This window comes from Micropterus dolomieu, linkage group LG22, assembly GCF_021292245.1.
Source record: "Micropterus dolomieu isolate WLL.071019.BEF.003 ecotype Adirondacks linkage group LG22, ASM2129224v1, whole genome shotgun sequence".
NCBI lineage: Eukaryota > Metazoa > Chordata > Actinopteri > Centrarchiformes > Centrarchidae > Micropterus > Micropterus dolomieu.
Genome location: NC_060171.1, coordinates 23202009 through 23224763, shown reverse-complemented (window position 1 = coordinate 23224763; position 22755 = coordinate 23202009). Strand labels below are relative to the sequence as shown.

The 22755-nt window shown below is 40.8% G+C and overlaps 2 protein-coding genes across 3 annotated transcripts; both read right to left on the bottom strand.

The window, feature by feature from the left end:
- Positions 1 to 5175: 5175 nt before the first annotated feature.
- On the bottom strand, positions 5176 to 5931 carry zgc:123278 (uncharacterized protein LOC641569 homolog). Its single transcript, XM_046036352.1, is given in 5 exon segments — positions 5176 to 5207; positions 5210 to 5257; positions 5433 to 5498; positions 5621 to 5705; positions 5816 to 5931. Coding segments are annotated over 5 exon segments (273 nt in total). The 5' UTR covers positions 5858 to 5931.
- A 1192-nt stretch (positions 5932 to 7123) lies between these two features.
- Positions 7124 to 22001, bottom strand: hrasb (HRas proto-oncogene, GTPase b). 2 transcript variants are annotated; one of them, XM_046037553.1, is made up of 6 exons: positions 21703 to 22001; positions 13676 to 13827; positions 12697 to 12875; positions 10992 to 11151; positions 10196 to 10320; positions 7124 to 9969 (listed from the first exon to the last, which is right to left on the bottom strand). In XM_046037553.1, exons 2-5 carry the CDS (start codon positions 13784 to 13786, stop codon positions 10201 to 10203), a joined length of 570 nt encoding a protein of 189 aa, XP_045893509.1. In that variant the 5' UTR covers positions 13787 to 13827; positions 21703 to 22001; the 3' UTR covers positions 7124 to 9969; positions 10196 to 10200. The 2 variants fall into 2 exon arrangements, with proteins under 2 accessions (XP_045893509.1, XP_045893507.1); XM_046037551.1 differs by having other exon boundaries at positions 13676 to 13824; positions 21703 to 22000.
- Between the last annotated feature and the right edge of the window lie 754 nt (positions 22002 to 22755).

The following is a 22755-nucleotide window of genomic DNA, read 5'->3' as shown; positions in this document are numbered from 1 at the left end:
ACTTAGGCTTCAAATGTGCATGTGAAGACCTGGATGTCTTATAATTCCTTGATGTTGAATTCTGGAAAAACTGAGGTTGTAGTACTTGGACCCAAACACCTCCGAGACACATTGTCTGCAGACATAGTTGCTTTGGATGCCATTGCCATGGCTTCCAGCACCACCGGGAAGAATCTGGGAGTTATTTTTGATCAAGACATGTCTTTTAACTCACACATAAAGCAAACTACAGGGACCACCTATTTTCACCTTCGCAATATTGCGAAAATTAGAAACCTTCTGCATTGAGATGATGCAGAGAAACTTGTCCACGCATTTGTTACCTCAAGGCTTGACTACTGTAACTCCGTGCTTTCAGGCTGCTCAAAAAAATCTCTTAAGTCTCTCCAGTTAATACAAAACGCTGCTGCACACATACTGACTGGAATTTGCAGGAGAGATCATATCACCCCTGGTTTAGTAACTTTGGACTGGCTCCCGGCAAAATTGAGGATTGATTTTAAAATACTTCTTCTTACATACAAAGCCCTTAATGTTCAGGCACCATCTTATTTGAAAGAACTCCTTACACCATACTGCCCCACTAGAACACTGCTCTCCCAAAATGCAGGGCTACTTGTAGTGCCTAGGGTCTCTAGACATAGAATAGTTAGCCAGAGCCTTTAGCAATCAGGCACCTTGGCTGTGGAATCAGACCCCTCGCGAAGCAACATTTCCATATTTAAGAGTAGGCAAAAACTTTTCTTTTTAGTAAAGCTTTTAGTTAGGGATGGTTTGTCTTTATTTTGTGAGAAGGCTTATAGTTTGGGCTAGGGTATTTTTTTAATTTAAATTATTTATTTCATTTTATTTATTATTAGTTTTATAAATATGTATTTGTGTGTATCTTGTTGCAGAAAGATTATGTGTCTCTGTTTTCTGTAAAGTGTACTGGGACCAGGCAGCTGGTGATTTTACACTTTAAATAAATTTGACTTGACTTGAATACAAAATATGTGCCCAAGACTTCCTTCTTTCATTTGATGTATACTGTTGTGATGTATGCAGCACAGTAGGGATGTCACGATCATGTTGTTTGCCCCTGATCCTGATCCAAGTCATTTAAAATTGAGTATCTACCGATTCGTCCCGATCCGATACTTGTATTTTCTTCGATTATACAGTTGAACAGTGCACACTTTAAGTACATTAAATCAATCAATCAGTCAATCAACATTTATTTATATAGCACTTTACAGCATCCAACAGGTGTCCAAAGTGCTTTACATCAACCAAGAATAAACAACACAGCATTCAATAAAAGAAAAGAAAAAAACATGAAGCCTAGAAAACAGTAAGCTAGATAAGGTTACCTAAATTCACCAGAAGAAGAGGGAAGTTGTTGCACCACTACTGCGTATTAAAAGCCATTCTAAATAAATAAGTTTTAAGTTTTGATTTAAAATGAACAACATCCGTTATAGTGCGAATGTCAGGGGAGAGCATGTTCCAGAGTTTTGGGACAGCAACAGCGAAGGCCTAATCGCCCCACTGCTTTTACCTCGACCTCGGGAGGAAACCTACCGTTGATCCAAAGACTGCAACAGCCGATTTTGCCCACCCAAAGTTAAAAGCTCAGACAAATATTAGCTAGGCCATTTAAGGCTTTGAAAAAAAACAATAAAATCTTGAAATTGATTCTAAAACGCACCGGAAGCCAGTGTAATGTAAATAGAACGGGAGTGATGTGTGCACTTCTAGATGTACTGTATTTGTTAAAAAGCGAGCAGGACCATTTTGCACAAGTTGAAGATGCGAGATGGATGTTTGACTTAGACCAACATAAAGAGCATTGCAATAATCTAACCTTGAACTTTTCTATTAAGAAAAGGCTTAACTTTAGCCAGGAGACGAAGTTGGAAGAAGCTCGTTCTGACAACATTGCTAATGTGCTTGTCAAATTTCATGCTGCTATCAAATGTCACACCCAAATTTTTGACAGTTTGCTTGGTGCATGAAATCAAAGCTCCCAGACTTAAAGCTGGATTGTTTGACATAGATTTAGTACTGAAGATAATACACTCATTAATATCATTAATGCCATTAAGCAGGCAGTTTAGTGCAACACTGTCATTAGGTTTCATAGGCAGATAGATTTGCAGGTCATCTGCATAACAATGAAATGACAGGTTGTGCTTGTCTATTATAGCCCCTAACAGCAACATATATAAAGAGAACAGGATGGAGCCATGTGAACTCTTAGCAGTGCCGACTCAGTGCTGTGACGTGATCTAAAACCAAATTGAAATTTTCTGTTCTGTTGTAGAAAGACTTTTCCAACACCTTCGAAGGAAAGGGCAGATGTGAGACTAAAATTGCACAACACATTGGTGTCAAGATTAGGCCTGACTCGACTCGACCCAGTAGTGCTAAAAACCTCCTTCACCATCCTGGCGGGAATAATGTCTAAAGCACAGTTGGTAGGTTTCACGTACATTGAATTTCTGTCTCCTTTAAAAAGTGTCCCCCAGTGTGTGTTGCTTCGGTGCAGTGTTACCTGATCGAACTCACTGTATTCTGCTGGGATGATTTTATTTTTCAGGTGGCTTATGAAATTGGTAGTACTGAACTCAGCTCTTTCAACATCAGTAAACACAACCCGCAAATATTTGCCTTTAATCTGGTTTAAGATAGCAGTATGAACCCAAAATAAACATCAAAATAAATGCCAAAATAACTAACAATGATGCTGATTTGTTTAACATATGAATTCATTCTTCGTCATGTCTGTCCGCAAGATGATAAGCAAACAACTTTTAAAATGTTTTTTTCTAAATGGCATTTGGATCGACCAGGGCTATGCTATGCTAACTTGTTTCATAGCCAAGTACAACTATAACTTGAATCAAGTAACATATTTTCAGAACTTACCAGGTAGTTCAACTTCCTCACTTACTTTTCTTCAAGCAATCTACTGTTCTGTCCGGTTTCTGTATTAATATGAAGTAGTATCACAGAGCAACTCCTGAAGCACGAGTGAAGTTAAATCCACTTTTTAATCACCAAAATGAAAAGTTAATTTGACCCCTTGGCGCCGATTGTCGTGAATTCGCATCACACCTCTTCCTTTCAGACTGCAAGCCAAGATAGCGCATGGATTCCCCCAATGCCTGTTGGTGCATATTCGATACTTACCCAGGAACCTTTTGCAAGCCCTGGTTTCTCGTTTATGCCTGTTGTCGCTAATTTGCATCATACTTACATCATACCTGAATTTATATCTTTTCTATGTTGTATAGACAAATTAACACTCTTCACTTAATTTAACAGCTTGAAAACACAATTTCTTTTATTTTTTTATTGTAAAAAAAATTCAGGCATCAAGGGGTTAATAAACGAAAGTATTTAATTAAAATATTTCCACACTGCAGACATTTTAGCCATGTCCTGCCACAGACTGCAAATGCCTTGATTGGTCCTGATCCTCAATCGTTATGTGTGTAAGAAGTGTGACAACGTACCCTGCTCTCCCCTACTGTATTAATTCACCTAAAAGTATAGAAAGATTTTCCAAAACTATGATGATTGGATTAAAAAAAAACAATTAGAGAGATTTGGAGAGATCAGATGAGTTTCCTTCACACATCACATATTAAAGCAAAGTCAAACGTTTACTGAGTAATCTTATAAAACACTGTTTGACAATTCTATTGAAAGTGGTTCCCGCAATGACAAGCACACACGTTTAATATGGCTCTTTATTTACAACACCAGAATGAACCAATTAATGAGTCACTTTTCACAAGAGGTTGTATTACATCCACTGAGTTTATGCATCCACTGAAACATTTTACAAAATAAGTCACAACAATTTTAAACATAATAACTGAGAAATTACACCAACAAGCAAAACAAGTTGGCTTACACTAATGAACAACCTTGCAGACTCGGCTTTAGTTTTTCAGTTTAAGTGTCGAGTTGTCAGAATTGCTGTTATGCTATTGCTATATTCTCTGTCAAAGGTAAATCAGCCACACTAGTCTATAAAATACCATGCTTTACTGGGCTGTACCTGGCTGTGCATATGTTTTCCAAATTACTACATTTTCTCTTCACTGGTCAAAAGTCAAAAACGTCGGGATAAGAAGACGACAAATCTGCCTTGGGTGCAGTTAAGGCACCTTTTTATGAGCTGCTTGTAAAACAATTTGTGTCTATGAACACAGATTCAAATGCCAAATAATTTTCTAAGGAAATATTAAAAAAGAATTTCAAGCCATTTAATCTTCATTTTCATCAGGTGCTGCTTCACATTTACAGTCTAATTTTTTTTTTTAAATATAGAAACACAGAATGTTGTTGTTTGTCTGAAAAGGTCAATTAATGCAACATAAAATAATCAATGGATTCCATGAAACACAGCTCAGGATAAAACACTTCATCACAGGCAACACACAGTCTTTACATAAACTCCTGTCACTTTCAACAAAAGGCTAACAGTTGGTTTCATTTTCTTGCTGGAAAGGTTGACCATCTTCTCTGGCTAAATACAGATACAAACTTCCACCTGTCTTTGAAGGCACCTCTGCTTGTCTGTGGAACTGCAGCCCACCTAAAAATATATATATATATATATATATATTTCATTTATGCAGGGTTCCTATCAGTCAAAACAAACACATAAACATGTTGACACGGGAAAGTATTTTCAGCACTAGATCAATGAGGGATAAACCTAGACCATACCTTATCAGGTGTGGCCTAGATTTGAATCTTGGATCTGTCTCATCAACATCAATTTGTATCTAGGACATAGATGCAAGTGTATTGAAACTACGTGCCGGCTGGCACTCTGCCTGTGTGACTGTTACTTACAAGAGGCTTGTTCGGGCTCTGGATAAGGCTGCATACAAACAGGAGGGAAGTCTCCAAACACTATAAGCATCACCTGCAGTAGACTCACTAGGTCACACTCGCCCTGGTAGGGGAAAGAAAAAGTCATACCAATATAACATGGCTGTAAAAGCTATAACCTACACTCTGCTGTACATATCAGTGCCAGCAAACGTCAGTCCTTAACTCTGAGGCGCGCGTGATAAAGTTTAAAGTCTCACATTCTTCCACTCCTCCAGGTAAGGCAGCATGACTTCACCATCGCTGGAAATATATTTTCCTCTGATGATCATCATCTCTGGACTAGGTCTGACATAGCAGATGGGAGCAGTTTCAGGGTAGGTTTCCTCAATCCACAGGCACACCGGGATGTTATAGGTGTGATCTTGTATGAGAACAGGGGGGAAAAGTTATTTTTTGTCCTACATAATCTGAGATTGTGAGCTTTATCTTTCTTATTTTGGATTTGAATTGACCAGAATTCATGCCAAAGTCAGCTTCCAATCATAATTTAGCTGTTTAACAGAGTCACACAGTACAATATGCAAAGTCATTGTTACCGTGAAATATGACAGGAATGGTTCCGGCAAGACTCATCAAGTCCTTTGTGGTTCCATCCTTGTAAACTGTAAAAAAAATAAAATAAAATAAAACAATGACGATGTATCATTTAAAGTGCTTGTCGGAATTTTCCACATGTTAAATTAAGTTCATGCAACAGGTTGTTTGTGGTTATTTGGCTTCCTACCGTATTTATCCATAATGGGCTCAAGGTTTTTGAAGTGAGTCAACGCAATGTTTATTTCATGGGCCACATATTTGCGATGATAGGTCTTCAAAACAAAAGGATAAAAAACAAACACTCAAAAAAGTCTATACATACTGTTTATGTTGGATTTAGAGGGAATTAATTCTTCTTTCAATTTTTGATGATTATTCTTACCTTGGGGAGCATTCTCTTAATCGCATCTTCGTAGTATGACATGATTATGGTTTATCCAAAAGGCAAATGTCACTTTTTCTTTTTCTGTGTACCTTGTCCGAACACCAACACTCAACAACCCTTGCCCTTTAGCTCTGTCTTGGGTTTATGGATAACCTTGTTTCTTTTATGACACCATGAGAGGCAGTAACAGAAGAGCCTCACAATTATGCAAATCATCTGCCATAAAAAGCAGCACCTAAGCTACATGTCCTAAACAAACAAGACAGGAATATAACGGTGACCAAACAAACCAATGTATATATTAGTATAATTGAGGACTGCCATAGGAGCCATACATGGTTGTTGTTGGATGGTGAAACTGTTTAATCTCTTAGATCAGGATCAATAGGATCACAAAAACATCTTTTACATCTATCCAGCACCTTCATAATCAAAAGTGCTTTCAATAATGGCTATTATATTAATGTGTAAACGCTGTCAAGCTTTTCATTCCAGTGGTACCATAAGGCTTATCATTGATAGTAACAAATAACCTCACTACCAGCAGTAATAAAATGCATAGACCTCCCAAATGTCATTTGGAAATTCATACTTACTGTACTTTAACACTGTAGTTGAGTTGAGTAGAGATTGGCTTTACAATCTGCTGAGCCTAACAAATTTGACATTGCATGTAACAGTTGACACACTTTCTCCTTCTTTTTCATTTGCTGAAAGAGACCAAACCCACACACACACACACAAGAATTCAGCAATAACCACCTTACAGACTAAGTATGCATTCCAGTGAAATGTTATACGCACACACTCACACACTTTTCTGTGCAAGTCTTTTTCTTTAAATAATTACACATCAATTATATAGTGAGGGAAACATCTACCAAACATAGATCAGGATTGATACCATTGATAACATGACACCAATTTACCAGCACAGGATGAACCCATTAACTTTAGAAACAGAGGTTATCTATGAATTACCAAAATTAAAAACAGGTATGCCCTGTTTACCAACCAAAAATTGCACCAATGATGGTAAAACACATGTAAACACAAGATGTATGACTGTCCTTAGAGCCTTCATCACAGCTGTACTTGCCCACATTGTGTAAAGTACAGGAGATCGAGCATTATGATCCTGCCATACAAACAGGAAAAATATTTGTCATGAACATTTATATAATTCTGCTGTGTTCAAGCAGAATAACAGTTAACACATGATACAACACAGCCTGTAGGTGGCAGCAAATCTAAAATTTAACAGAAACATGAGAAAGCTAGACAGTTGAGGAACCAAAGACACGGTTTCATCTTGACATCTTTATTCCTGTCCTGCAATACATTTTGCCACATTTTCAATGAGTAAATACATTTTAAATAGCTAAACAGTTGACATTTTCACAAATTCCTTCCACGCCTCCATTCCACAGTTTGCAAGGGGAGAAACAAGCCCTTGAGCCCACTGTATCCTTGTGCAAAACTCCCAATGGTCCGTACAGTCTTTGTCATGCTCGCCAGGTTTTCTGAAATGTATACTTGTGGTTTGCTGGCTGGAGTTTCCCCGCGGCAACATGACGCTGATATTTTAATGCAGCGGGAATTTGAATACATACATTTGTGGAATTCTGTGGTATTATTATCACGGATTTACTGTTCAAACATCGACAGGGAGAGGGCAAGTATACTATCAGGACTGTAATTACATGTTACAAACGCCACGCTCTTATTCCATTAAAAGTACAATGGGTGAAAAATAAAAAGTTAGAAACAACACAGCCAAAAGTGGGACCAAGGATCAACTCCTGCATCATTTCAATATTGTAAATTTGAAACACAAGGCTTCTTTCAAACAATATCTAAAGACTCAAAACACATTCACAGTTCATATCCTTCCTCCAAGCAGAGAAATGAACAATTAACTGATTAAAAAAACAACTTTACCACTACCATCCACACAGTAACTAGACTGGTGATCAAATTTCTTTAAGCCATGTTATGAGTTAAAGAGTCACTTTAACTGTATGAAATCAATTACGTCAGAAAAAAAATCCCTTGAAAGGAGACTACAGCAAAATAACATTTTGATGTCTTTCACGGAAGAGGTTTTAGATGTTTCTGAGGTTTGCATCTGAAGCTTGATGCCAAAACGTGCCTGTAGTGTCTGGGATTCCATACATTATCTTACATGACCACATCTCTAAACTGCAAATCTGGACTAAAAGTACATGGGAATGAACACGGGAGCAACTTGGCATAAAGAATTCTCTCTAAACAGAATCACATTCAGACGCACATGCCATTACAGAAAAAAAAAGAACCCTTTTTAAAAATCAGTGTAGTGTTTTTAAGGACATGTCTTTCAAAATTATATACAGTGCATGTCTAAACTCAACACACTTCTATATTTTTTAGTTGCACACATAATCAAAACATAAACAAAACGATGCAGCCAAAAGAACACATCATCATCTCCTCAGGTAGAGCTTGCTGCATACATGAGGTACAAACTAGCGAACAGATAAGGCCAAGTATAAACAGAGCAGTCTTTTTCATTTAGGCAGCAAATTAATGCAGTCGTAGAGAATACACGCCAGTCAGTATGAAGAAACAAAGCAATGCACTCCCATAACCCAATCTCCATCTCCTATTACACACAATAGTCCCACATATACTGTAAATATGGTTGTGACATGATTAGCGCCTGACCTGTTATTGTTCTGTTGCAGAGCTGAGGTGGCAGAAAAAGGAGGAGCAGTTTGAGGATAGTATGGTGTGTGGAAAAACTGAAGTTTCACTTTGAGGCAGGACGTGTGCATCTGCAAAGCTAACCGGTGACATCCTAAATCCTGGTTACCAGGACTGTTAGGTGAGACCTTTCTGGACCCCGATTCCTGAGCCTTATCGTCCTCAAGGAACGATTTTTGCAATCTATAAATAGCCGTTATCGTCATGTAGTAAATAAGAGTTGTACACCGTACAGTTACTGAAATGAAATGCAAGACAAATCTACCGATTCATTTGAACCATAACATTGTCATTGTGTAACTGTACAAGTGTAGGGGTTTCCTCCTATTCTACAGGCGACCTCTCCAGCTTTAGCACCTGGAAACATGACAACAGCTACAGTTTCATGCACGGTACCTCTCCTTCCTAAAACAAAGTAAAACAGGAAAATAAGGAGCCATGAGAGGTGGTTTATTCCCAATACTGTGTGGACAGTAAAGAATCCTATTGCACCAGAACCTACATACACTAGCCATTACTATTATTATTCCACAAAGACAACTCTTAGCAAAGAAACACATAAAGGAGAGAAGGCAGCTGCATTCTGGAAATTTGTCTCTTTATATTCTCCATTCAACATTTCTATCCCAAAATGAATTCCAACTATGTCAGGCAGGTCATGAAAAATGCCAATCCAGGTGCCATCTGAAATAAAAACAACCTTGCTTACATATTGCTCAGTGACTTTCAAATTCTGCAACCACAAAAGAAATGAAAGATTTTTATTTTTTTTTACAGCTAGGCTAACAACGACAAATGAGCCATTCCCATGCCAGCCTCCATCTCTTGTATCCAGTACGATGAAGGGACTACACAGCCATTCCAGGGAAACCAAAGGCAGGTAGAGGGTTGGGGAGTTGTGAGTATGCGAGAGGTGTTTGGGTAACTAAATGTCGATTCCAGTCCTTTTCATTTAAGTCAGTCCTTCCAGTGGCCAGGCAGTGGGAGTGGAATTAGGCTTTCAAGGTGGGAGGAGGTCAGAGACACCCCTTTAAGACCAGTGTTGAGACTGAAAACAATAAGTTAGCAGGAAACCTGTGGAGCTACCCAGCGAGACCACACTGGAGTTGACAAAGAGTCATTAGTGGTGTTGCTCACAGGTCGACGTGTGGACCAAAAAAAAGAAAAAAAAAAAAAAAATGGGGGGGCCAGACCAGACTAGATCAGGCAGCCACTTAGGCAACAGTCCAAATCCTCCTATTCATAAAAGGTCTATGGTTCAGTCAGCTCTGGTGGTTTCCTTGAGAGCTTTCGCTTCAATCAGCCTCTTTTTGAAAAAGTTTATATTTCATCATTGAGTTGTTTTATCTTTCTATCTTTAAAGTCCATGCTGTCACTAGCACTTCTCCTCAATGTGCAACAGTCAGCTGGGGAATGAAATGACAAGAGGGGGGCAGATATTAGTGCCATTTTATTGCTCCTAGTGACAAATTTAACTGACGGACATGTGGTTTCACATTTGATTTTACTCACAATGGACATTCTTATAGATAAACAGACATCAGTTCTAGCATAACACATACATGTGGATACTTCCCACATTATTGCATAGGTGTCAAAGAAGAAAAGTAAATTTCTGGAGAAATGTCTCACCTGCATCACGATACCACACAGCGACAGCTCATACAGTCCTGACCGCTCTCATCAGGCGGGTTCAGCTTCCTCAGCTTATGCTGTCTGATCTCCCTAACCAGTGTGTAGAAAGCGTCCTCTACTCCCTGTAAAACACACACACAAACATGCAGAAAGGTTACAGAAAAATCTGGCCACTTACAATGGCCTGTTATAAGTTGAGTACACTGCATGCAAACCTCTCAGGTGTACTCACCACTGAGAGGCTTGGCAACATAACCATGGCCACCCTGATCATTTCAGATACGGTTAATCAAGAGACCATAATGACTTAAAAGAAATCATGTTCTTTGCACAATTTGCTGCAGGTTCAGTGATGAATGTAAGAATCTGTATGTACCTACATAATGTGTGACAGTGAGTCAGAGACAGTGAGAGCTGTGTGGCGACTTCTCCTAATAATGAGGCCTTTCAAATACTGTAGCTATATTCTCAAGCCAATGTAACCTGACTGTGAGTCATTGCCTGTCGCATAATAAAATGTTCCCTGCAACAAAAATCTGCATCTTCATGTGCATGAATACACGTGCAGAGCTCATACTAGAACACTTCTTGACTACAGTATGATGCAGCACAGGGGGACATCAAATCTGTTTTGTGGCTCGCGAAGACAGCAGGAAAAGTGATGATATCAGAGAAATAAAAAAAAAAAAAAAAAAAATTTAAATACCAGAGATTGAGGGAGAGAGAGAGAAAGGGTTCTTCCATGAAAGTGCATGTATGGTGTGACGGCGTCTGCTTCTTGTTCACTACCTACCTGTCGTGTCTTGGCAGAGGTCTCAATGTAAGGGATGCCGTAGGAGCGGGCGAGTTCCTGGGCTTGCCTTGTGTCCACTGTGCGTGCCGGGAGGTCACATTTGTTTCCCACAAGCACCATGGGAACATCGTCTGAGTCCTTTACACGTTTAATCTGTTCTCTGTGAAGTGCAAAATGAGGAAATTGCAATAGTTGACATTTACTTTGCAAATCTTTGGCTGTTTCCTTAACCCACCACAGCACTGCATTTAGTTACAGTGACATCTCTCTTGTCTGGGATCCTCCCTGCTTCATAAACAACAGCAGCTCTGCCACTGGAGAGCCAACCACCCAGGGAGCTCTAGGACCCTGAGGAAGAGCCACGGCCCGCCAGTGCTGGGCTGTGCTGCACTGCTGAAGGAGGGAGGTTGGGAGGAAGGGAGGGATGGACAACAGGCAGGCGGCAAACAGCATTACCTCATCACTACAGCAGCCAGCGCCAAACGCCAGGCAGCCAGGGGGAACTGAGAGGAGTGGGTCAGATCAATCTATCAGCTCAGCCCTTCTTCTCCCTAAGTCACAGTACAGCAGGATGCATCCACTACAGTTAGCCCTGCCCATCTGCAGTCAACACAGCTGATGGTGCTTACGAACACAGTTGTTATGAGTCTTTATGGCACAGCAGACATGTTACCCATGACTTTATTATTTCAAGTCTAATAGGCCAAAAATGCCAGAAAACACCAAATACATATAACTGTATCAATCTGGTGCATTTTTCAGCGAAGTACAATGCTACAGGTTGTTTCAAATTAAAGGGGGAAAAAAATCAAGATACATTGCCTAGTTTTAGGTAGGTACCAAGCCAATATGTGCAAACAGTGGAGGAGAAGCTGATAAAAAAATAAAAAAAATCATCTGACTATTTTTGACTATTTCTGTAAAATAGACAACAGATCTTTAAATAACTCAACAGCTCTAACCAGGCCGCCGCCTATTCAAGCACCCAGCCAAAGATCCGTGCATGCTTTCACAATTTGCACAATGGTTTTACAGTGATAGCAGCAGTTGCAGGCCCAAAAAAAGGCCAAGCTGAAATGGCAGCGAGCCTTACAAATGTGTGTGTGTAATGACCACAAAAACCCTGCAAATCTGTGCACCTTGCCATGTGCAAGACTGGCAAGTGGGTATCTAATGTGATAAGAAAGACAAAAAATGTGGGAAAGAGAAAAGAACACTGTCATCTCCAGCTGAATCCCCACCCCCACCTCCCTGTCTCCTTCCCTGTCCTTGAAAGTGCTACCTCTCCCCGCTCCTCTAATTGAGTCAGGATCGATTTCATTGGCATCGTGCTGTAATCCTCCAGTCGGGGGCTAAGCTTTCTTTAGCTGTGTTAAACGCTACAGCATGACATCATCCAACTACTGCAGAGAGCTGGCACACATACGTATACACACCCCTCTTCATCCGGACCCCATGGGAGTCCCCTGTAACACACACTGCATATACAAATGCAGTACACATACACAAACCTTAAAAAGAGAACTAACAGAAAATATTTTGTGTCTGCGCTCCACTGGTCTGTGATCAGGCCGGTAAATACACAGGTTGACATCTGCAACAATAGATCCCATAATGATCAGTATCAATGTCATGATTTATGAGGCACCTGCATCCCTTAACCCTTTAATGCCTCACTCTTACGGACATCCACAAACACACACACCTGTACTGATGAATGTCCTCAAAAGACTTGGTGTTGTTGATGGCAAAGACACAGAGGAAGCCCTCCCCTGTCCTCATGTACTGATCCCTCATAGCGCTGTACTCCTCCTGACCTGCAGTGTCCAGGATGTCCAGCAGGCAGGTCTCCCCGTCAATCACAACCTGTTTCCTGTACGAGTCCTGCAGAAAAAAAAAATGGGAGAAACTCCAACATTTAGAGACAAAACAGATGGTTCAAGTGGGATTTTAAGGCAACTGTAACTGCAACTCCCATCCTTGGCCTTGGTCACTCAGTGCTAAGCAGCATGTACATATACAAACAGACAGACAAACAGAGAGATGATGCTGATTGACTGTATATTAACTGGTGTCTTTTATTAATTCCCTGTCCACTTCCAGGTCAAATGAACGTCAAGAGATCAGAGGAGCAGGGTATCGGAGCCAATGTTTAGCCTTCCAACACACAGCCACAAAAACACGGAGTGCCGTCCCTTTGTTTGTTAGAGCATAGGGGCCAGGAATGCAAACACACAAAAAGGACATTGTCTGGCCAGAGGCAGGCGTGGTGAGAAAGAGAGCGAGAGAGTGGAGACAAAGAGGGAGAAAAAGAGAGAAAACATTCTGACTGGATTCCCTTTCCTCTTTGCAATGTCTGCCATGTCTTTCAGAGTTTCATGAAAATATAAGAATTATGGTGGGGAAGAGTAAATTTTTATTTTATTCTTTTATTTCTTTTCTAAGAAAATTAGTCCTGACCATTTGGAGAATTGTAGCAGCATTCAATTAATTTTAATTAAGTTAAATGAGCTTGATTTGGACTGGCTGTCCTCTCAGTGGGCTCCAGAAAATATTGTTCAGCAGTGACATCAGGACTGGACTTCTTTTTTTAACCACATGATCAACCCTTCCCTACTGTCCCTCCCCAACACCAAAGCTGCCTCCCACAAGAATATTGTACAGTACATGCAGAAGAGAAATACCTCTATGGTGGGGTCATATTCATCCACAAAGTGGTTCTGGATGAGCTGGATGGTGAGTGCACTCTTGCCCACGCCTCCAGCTCCCACCACCACCAGCTTATACTCTGTCATCTTTCCCGCTGCTGCTCACCACACACGCGCACACACCACTGCTGGGGAGAAGACAGGGAGCAGAGTAAAGGTGCAAGTTAGCACTCTGACAAGAAACGTTCACGTTGCCAGGTTTCAACGGAACAACAGACGTACACAGAGCTTTGACAGGCTCTGCCACGATGCAGTCCACAACTACAGGTACAGACAAAGCATACAGTTATTACCATTAGTGTCCAATGGCGAGAAACATTTGTGGTTTTTGTGTGTGTCTTGTAGTGTGTGTGTGTAGTGGGAGCTGAGGTTGAGACCCTCAAAGGGGAATGTGAAAAATGTGCTGAAGGTACTCAATGTTCCAATCCTCTCCTGCTCAGTGTGAGAGTGTATGAGCGAGGGAGAAAAAGAAGGGGCATGACACTGGCAGACTGAACCTCATCACTCAGGCTTCACATTACTGATGCCTACACCTTTGAACCCACTGTGACAGACACCACAGTCAAAATTCAGCAAGATAGAGCAATGGAGAAAAAAAACACATTGAACAAAAAAGATTTTTTTATTTCTCAGTAAGTAAAATGCATAAAAAGTGAAATATCATTCAAATGGATCTGCACTCATTTTTTCAATAATGAGCTAAATCACTGTTCACTACCGCATACAAACCTACACTTTTTCTAACTGTTTCTTGTTGGTTTGCTTCTTCCACAGGGATCAATCCATAGCAACAGAACAAGAGGCCTAAAAGAGAATTTTATGACTCCAGGTGTGCTTGCAGTTGTTCCCTGTGGACCCACTGAACCCACTTAATAGGTCCAGTCGATGTTACAGGACTGCCCTGCCTATAAATCAAAGCATGTTATTAAAGAAACATGTCAGCCTCTTGAGAAAACATGAGTGATATCCATTTTTTGTAGGCTAAAACACCACCTTCAGAAGAACGTATGGACCTGGAGGACATTTGAAAACAGAGCAGTTCTGACATTGACGGGAAAATTTAAATTACCATTACGGCTTAGAAGGACATGATTCTGCTTAATTATCTGAAAAATAATGGGAAATGTGGCTAGCTCAAAATCAATCCTTTGGATGTGCGTTGGAAAATCTGCTACACAGCTAGGTTTTTATTAAAGTTTTTGAAATAATTAAGTTGTATATTGGATGGGTTGTAACACCTTAAATCAACAACTGAATGACAACAACAGATAGCAGTAGCAGAGCTGAAGAATAGAGCAGACAAAGTGGACGTCAGCGGCAAAGTACAACTATGCCTAATCCGGATTTTACCAGAAATATTTGGAAACTTGCAGTACGTGCCATCACGGAGCTATCGAGCCAGCTGGAACCACACATGTATAGCCATGTATAGACACAAGGCAATACAAAGACACGCACACACAGATCCCCTGACCTCACCACCACCTTCACAACACTGCTGGTCAGTGAAATTTCAAGCACATTGCGTTAATAAGTAGAAAAGGCAGTCATATGGGTGTTTCCACTAAATACACTGGCGAAATGTGACTCAGTCTATTGCAAATTTACCAGATTGACAAACATATGCCCTGAAAATGACCTGACACCAGCCCTGTGCTAGACATGATGGCACATGATGAGTCAGAGTGGGAAAGACATGAAGCCATCATGGAGAAAGATTAAATCAAATACAAGTTAGGGCTAGTGTGACCAAAAATATGGCTAACCACCACATGTAAAGTCTGCTGGAGGCCAATAGCAACTGGAGGAGCCTCCCATGGTTACAGCTTCAGTTTGACATCAACAACACTGAGTGGTCAGGTGACGTCATCACAGCGATGTCATCTCTGACGTCAGAGCTCAGAGAAGAATCACTGGGAATTCTTGTACCTCCCAGGACACAATGAACTTGAGCAACAGTTCAGTTTCACTTTCTGTTTGACGGTAGTGACCAAAAACTCAGTTTATTTTATGCATTTGCACTTTGAATTTAGTTGAGCTGTGACATTGCCACTTTCAACACAAACTTAAAGTAATGACATCTGAATCATTTTAAGCACTATTGGACACCGTCATCTACTTCGCCACCCTAACACCCAGAGCAGCCTCAAATTTCACTTCCTCAAAAGTAGTCCCTCTCATGTCTTGTAATTCAGACGAAGCAGTTCAGAGTAAGATAAGGTCACATGGAGTTACATATCTCAGCCTGTTCGTCCACAGAGTCTCAATTTGCTGAATGAAAGAAACCTGCACCACCTGCTAGTATGTGTAAATACTGTCAGGATTTCAGGAGCACCACAGATTATGCGGTTTTACCTTCTCAAGGGCTGCAACTGTCATCCCCAACATAAATTATTGTACTACATGTAGCTCTGTTACACAAAATCCTTGCTCACCACAGAGTGGTTGAACATCAGCGCTTTAGCCAGCCTGAAAAGAACACATACACACCCTCTCTCTTATGCTTCACCTCCCAAAGGAGCACGCACACAGCTGGAGTGAATATTAAACCTGACTTGTAGAAAGAGAGCAGTAACAGGTGGCCAGTTTAATGAAAGGAAAACATGCAAAGCATTCAAAGAAAACTAAACTTGTGAAGCTAATTCATTCGTGGGCAGTCAAAAGTAGACATACACCTATGTATATTTGTCTCCGAGTATGGTACGTAATTAGTAGCATCTGCATGCACCTCTGTAAAACCTTTGTGTTGTTGCCTCAAATTTCGTTATTGGTGTCCGAGATGTGTGTGACTGTACTGATGTGGGGGCAGGCTAAGATTAGCCAAGGCTAAGACTGCCTTACTGATGTTAATGATTGACAGAAAAACAGACTTGTTAACTGACAACATAGGCATTTAGCAGCTCTCGATCACACTGACACACACACGATCCCGTAAGCCATTGCTCGCCTTAATGGAACAGGTAGCTCTGAACACCATCACCAATATCAACAATGCCTCCTTGTAAAAACACCCTCACTGCTATAATTCTCAAGCACAGAAGGAAGGGAATCATCCTGAACCCTCAATCTTGTGGCCAAACATTTAGCTTCCTTTTTCCTCACTGTAATATAAATCAACCTGGTACAGAGTGCAGCCCGCCCTGGCTAGAGTACAGAGACCATGGCAGAGCCAGCCTCGCTCCTCAGAACCTCCTTTAACCAAATAAACAGCAGCTGTGTGAAGAGGAGGGACGTGTGCACTGGGCAGAGAGATGCTGGAACACCTTTTGTCAGTGTAGGCTACACGTTCAGTACAGGGCAAAGACTCACATCAGGGCCGATCTAGTTTAATGTGATGAAAAGAGCAAGGGAACAAAATAACGTGTTATTACAGACTGGTCATTGAGATTAAAGAAAGTGGACTTTCTCTCAAATCCAGTTCACTAAAACGGGTTATTGTCGATATATTTTTTTGTCGAGTGATTGCTTTAACACTAGCATGGATTACATGAAGATTTGTGAGGTAAATCTGTAGAATGCCATTCCCAGTCAGGTAGGTGACTTTTGCCAGAGGGATATTTGTATTCCCACTCCCGTATTACTCTTCTGTTGCTTTCTGTGCTGACTCCCTCTACTATAACCTTCCACAATAACAGCACAACCCAGTTGTTAACCTACACATTCAGACTTGTATAAAAATAACTAGTCTGTTACATTAGTAATATTTATTGGTCAATTAGATCTTTCCAGTCCTTTTAGCATATACAGTTACCCTAAACTTTACTCATACTTCAAATTCAGCACCTGCTTCGCTATCATGTCAAGGTAATGATAAATGCTCACCATGACATGTCCATGCACAAAAAGCATTTTAATAACTATTTTTTAACTTTTATGACAATGAATTGAACTGAGAAGTGATAAAAGATATAAAATGTAAGACACACACACACACACACAAATAAAAACAAAAAGAGATTGACACCTGCACTCTCTCACTTGCCCACAGTTCTCCAGATTCTGACACGGCGAGTTGCCGCATTTCCGCAAAGTGTACACCTGCCAAACGATTAAAATTTACAGCCTGAAATGCAAATTCAACAAGCCCGCGCCGGCTACTGGGAGACTGGAGAAACGAAAACAGACAGCCGTGCCATCTCCTCTCAAACTAGGTCATGTCAGCAGCTGATTAATAATCCACACATACACATATGGAGATGAATAGCAAAATGAATCATTGATGAGATGCTGTCGCTTTCTCAAAGCCACTTGTTGTCAGTGGGGGCTAATATGGAGCTGGTCTTTGTGCAGATAGAGAGGAGGGATGCGGACATAGGCACTGGAGATCACAATCTTCAGAGCATGCATCAATCTTTTTACATTTCCACACAGAGATTAAGCATAAGAAAATTTTAACTGTTTTTTTAAAATCGTTATCCTGTCCCTATAGTGGTGCTGTGCCCTCCTCTGCAGTCCTGATTTTCATATTGTACAGTAATTACAGTCAACGCATGTTTAAGATGTACGGTCCTTATTTGCCCCAGACGTGCAACAGGTTGCCACATTTGGAGGGTGAGATGATCAGAATCTATTTTGTAATTTTAGATCACAGTAACGCTATATGTCCCTTCAAGTAACTGTTCTGTAAATTGGAAATGAAATAGTTGAAAATAACAATCACATTTTAGTAAAAAAATATTATGCTCAACTTCCATAGAAACAAAAACAACAAAAACTCCTACTGCTCATCATTTACAATCTCACTCTCTGCTCCATGTTTTCTTGTCACTCCCGCCACCAACTGACGCTCTCACGTCACATGAAAACCAGTCCTGCTCCCCAAATCGTTGCGAAAATCCCTACCGGGGGATACATTTAATCCGTTACATGTTATATATAGTCACGTTACCCAACACTAGAACACATGCCAAGTACACTTGTAAATACATATAACCACAGTGAGGCTACACAATGTTGCACTTTTTCTGTCACAGCCATTAGGCTATTGCACGAGAGCAAAGCCACTTGTACTAACACCTCAGCTCATCAAAGGTGAATAGAGTAGGCTTCCTGCTACCACTGTTAACATACATGACTCAGAGAAAGGGTATAGCTGCAGTGTCATCTACAAGTTGGTGACCTAATTTGGATTAGGTCAAAAGTCTCTCATGGCTGTTGCCCTTTTTGATCAATGAACATTAAACATATGTTTTTGTTTAGGGTTATTTTACAGTATGTCTGTGTTTAGGGTTATTTTCAGCTCACCACCTCCAGTCTGGGAAATTAACAGTTCGTTTTGAAACCCTAGAGCCCTGCCTGGAGCAAGAGGATGATATTACATGACAGCTTACGGAGGGTGCAAGTGCAGAGCAGCAAGAGGGCTGATGGGAGGAGAGTGGCTGAGGGCGAGAGCTACTCATACTATATGCCAAGGGCATGAAACACCCAATGAGGGAGGGGTCGACCTGGAAACTGAAAAATGTATAAAGACAACAACAATGAAAATGCTCAACATTTTCCCATGGCAGAAGCAATTCAACTGTATGGCTTTGTTAACTACAGTCAATAACCATATCTCTGCTGTTTCTATGATTCCAATTCCATCACTTCAAAAACACACTGTGCAAAAAGGCGAATGAATGAATGAATGGCCATCTTCCTCAACATGCATGCTGCTCTCCATCAAAGTGCCTAATTGGTTAAAGAATCCATACTGGCAGAGCCACAAGCCCACTGCAGAGATAATAGATTTTTAATGGAGCGATGATGGTAAGGAGACCCTCTCTAGGGAGGTATCACAGTCGAATACTGAGACTCCAAGACCGTTCCTAAAGCCTTGATAGCCCACCGCACCCTCCCACTGCTTTCAATGACATCACCCTCCTAAACAGCATCCAAACATAAGTGTTGACCGGCAGCTGAGGAGTCAATATTCTGCCAATGGTACACTAGCAACTTCAAGCAGTTATGAAGTCTATAAATTCTGAGATAAATCCAGTAATTAGGCTATACCCCTTTAAAAACTATCAATTGAATTCACCCTCTAAGGTAGAAGCCAGAGAAAACCCCCAAGCATGAATGAAACCGTACTTTTGCTCAAAGGGAAACTCAAGAGAAAAATCCCTTAATAAACAGTTCCTCCGCCCAATATTTTCTCCCTTACAAACATTTATATAAAGCGTTTCTGTGTGCATCTGTGTGTATGTGTGCATGCTTAAACAAGCCACTCTTAAAAGGCACTAGAGTAGAAGTGACCTTTTCCCCACTGGGTCATCCTTTCAGCTTGTTGGATTGGGTGAGACGGTCGAGGCAGCAGCAGAGATGAAAAGGCCAGCTGACCTCCACACAAAGGCCGGACAGTTAGAGGAGCCGTGAGTCTTCTCATCGGACACCAAACACCCCGAAACTGATCAGTGGTCTTTTTTTTTTTTTTGCAAGCAGAGGAATGACTAAATCTTGTCCAGCTGTTTCAGTGCATGTAAAAAAACAAAACAATTTACAAAAATATACACTCTGCACAGACAGTACATAGTGCGTCACATAAACTAAGCATACAATCAGCCTGTAGAAGGTCCCACCCAATGTTTAGCCAAAGAAAAATGAATTCAATACCGACATTCTTCAGAATAATTACCCTAAAGAACAACGACAATATCAAGTATGAGCTATGATAGAGCTTTATATTTCACAAAAACACATCCCTAACATATGCTTACAAGTACCCAAAAGAGCATATCCTGAGCAATCTTAGAGCCTCACACCGACACATTTAACAATTGATAACAAACGCAAACCTACAGATGACAGCAGTATGAAAAGTTGTCATTTGTAAAAGCTTGGTATCCAGAGGAGTCACACCGGCATGCAACTGGGCACCACCCATGGTACAGCAGTTCAGAGAAAAAGACTAACATCACACCTCTACCACTGGCTGGACTGTCTCCAGCTGTTTCCCCAGCTGCCTGAATAAGTATTGCCTTCAGTCTGAATGCTACAGACACCGGGCCTCCTTAATTGAACCCACGTACTCCAGCCAACATGATCATGCAGAAAATAAGGACATCGCTGACTTGTTACATATTACTCATATGATGTTTGGTCAGCAGCAGTTGTGTTGTGGTGGATTAAAAAAGATGACACATGAACAGCAATCAGTTAAAAACCATATGCCTGACAATAAACAAAGTCAAACACATTTTGCTTTGTTGTCTATAAGGACCCCAACTTCAATGTTAGATGCTACTTTGGATGATGAATACAATGAATTCGGGCGAAGATGTGTGTCAGCTCATGGGTTGGGTAAACTGTTTCTACTCTTGTCTTAACAGTCCCCATCGCCATAATTTGGGTCAATTAAACCTACTAAACATCTTTAACAGACAGCTTTGAGAGTCGAAATAATTCCAAGTCAGCTTTCTAAATGCCTTGTAATGGAATCTAACTTCCGCAGTGATACACTCGTTTTTACTCAGTGTGACGGGGCGTCACCCTACTTGCCTGCGCGGGGCTACTATCGACAACTGAAACCTCATAACGTTTCTCAAGACTGTCTTTACATTAGACAAAATACAGGCGACAGAAAGTAATTTCCCCTCTCTGACTATGTTAATTTAAATGCCTTCGGTTTCTTTTTCATCAGGAGATGAGGGGGGAATCCACGGCGGTGTAATGTTATTCCTCCATAACCAAGTTACAGCACCCGAACTCAATAGAGACTGTTTGTCAAAACAGATAATTGTTTTGTTTTTTTAAACTGAAGCACAGGCAGAATCCAAAACCTATGTAATTCCCCGTAAATGCAGCCAGGACTAAAAAAGCAGGCATGAATTGTTGAGCTCGATAGATAACGTTAACGTTAAAGCTCGCCCGGCGTGAATTAAAATGTTAGGATGGCTAGCTAACATGTTCTAACAGCGGACCGCAGTCTCCAACGGTGCCCAAAACACTGAAAGCATTTACAGCGGCATCATCAGACAAAAACAGCCCATGCCGACATATTTCAGAAATGTGCACTACATACTTACAACAAACAGATGTCTAATTAGCGACTAAGAGCAACGTTTCGTCTACCGGAGAGGAAAAAAATCTTTCAACTCTGTCGCCTCTCAGCTGTAATCAGAAGGAAACAAAATGTTCTTGGTCTGCTTCCCGCCGTCTTCAGATATCTGCGCCTTATTCTCGCGGAGAAAGTGTTTAATTTTCAGCAGCAGCTAAAATACACCAAGGCATTCATTGGTTCTGGGTAAAATGAGCCCGCGTTGAACAATGTGCTTCCACAGAGAGTAGAGGGGATGAGGAGTGTGGAGCCCACGCCCAGCTCTATCAAACATAGAACCGCCCCGGTTACCATGCATGTTGCTGCTGCATTCACGTGGCGTCGGAAATATGGCAACTCAGCGGTGAAGGCCAGCTGACTGTAACATTTCATTGTAGTAATGAAGGCCTCTTTTATTATTAGGCAAGGGCGTATTTTTCATGTCACTGTTGTGGGGACACAACATGTCCTACCAGGAGGCTTTTAGAAATAAAGTCGCTGAGGGACTCAAAAAAGGTAGGTACCACCACTGTGAGGCACATGTGGCAGGGGCTTTTTTATACGGTCTATGGGTGGGACATAATCTTTCAAAACTTTAAAAACGCATTGTAGTAGAGAGCAATAGCTGAAGACCGTTTGTGTGTGCTACCAAATACATTGACCAGACGCTGATAGACAACAGTGGTTATATTTAATTGTTTTGATCAAAATGATTGCTTGGGACAGTTCAATAGCTGCTATGAAATCAGGTTAAGAAGCGATATTTATTGAACTGGTCGCAAGAAATAATAATGATTATTTAATAAATATTCATATGGTTACTTTTTATGGAAGAAATGTAGCTTGTATACAGTATCATACTTGACATATTCATTTCATAAATCTCATTTAACTTTTGTCCTTTCATGAACAGACTGTAGACTACAGACTATTAGAACAGGCACTAGCAAGGATTTTAAAAATACTGAGGTAATGAGTCTAAATTCCCGCAGCACAGCCCCACCCATCTGAGAAAACCAATCGAACTGTGTAAAAGTTTCTG

Coding starts and splice junctions, on each gene's coding strand:
- hrasb (XM_046037553.1), bottom strand. CDS start 13,786: ATGACAGAGTATAAGCTGGTGGTGGTGGGAGCTGGAGGCGTGGGCAAG. Junction 12,876..13,675: donor AATATGACCCCACCATAGAG/GTATTTCTCTTC, acceptor TTTTTTCTGCAG/GACTCGTACAGGAAACAGGT. Junction 11,152..12,696: donor GAGGACATTCATCAGTACAG/GTGTGTGTGTTT, acceptor TGCACTTCACAG/AGAACAGATTAAACGTGTAA.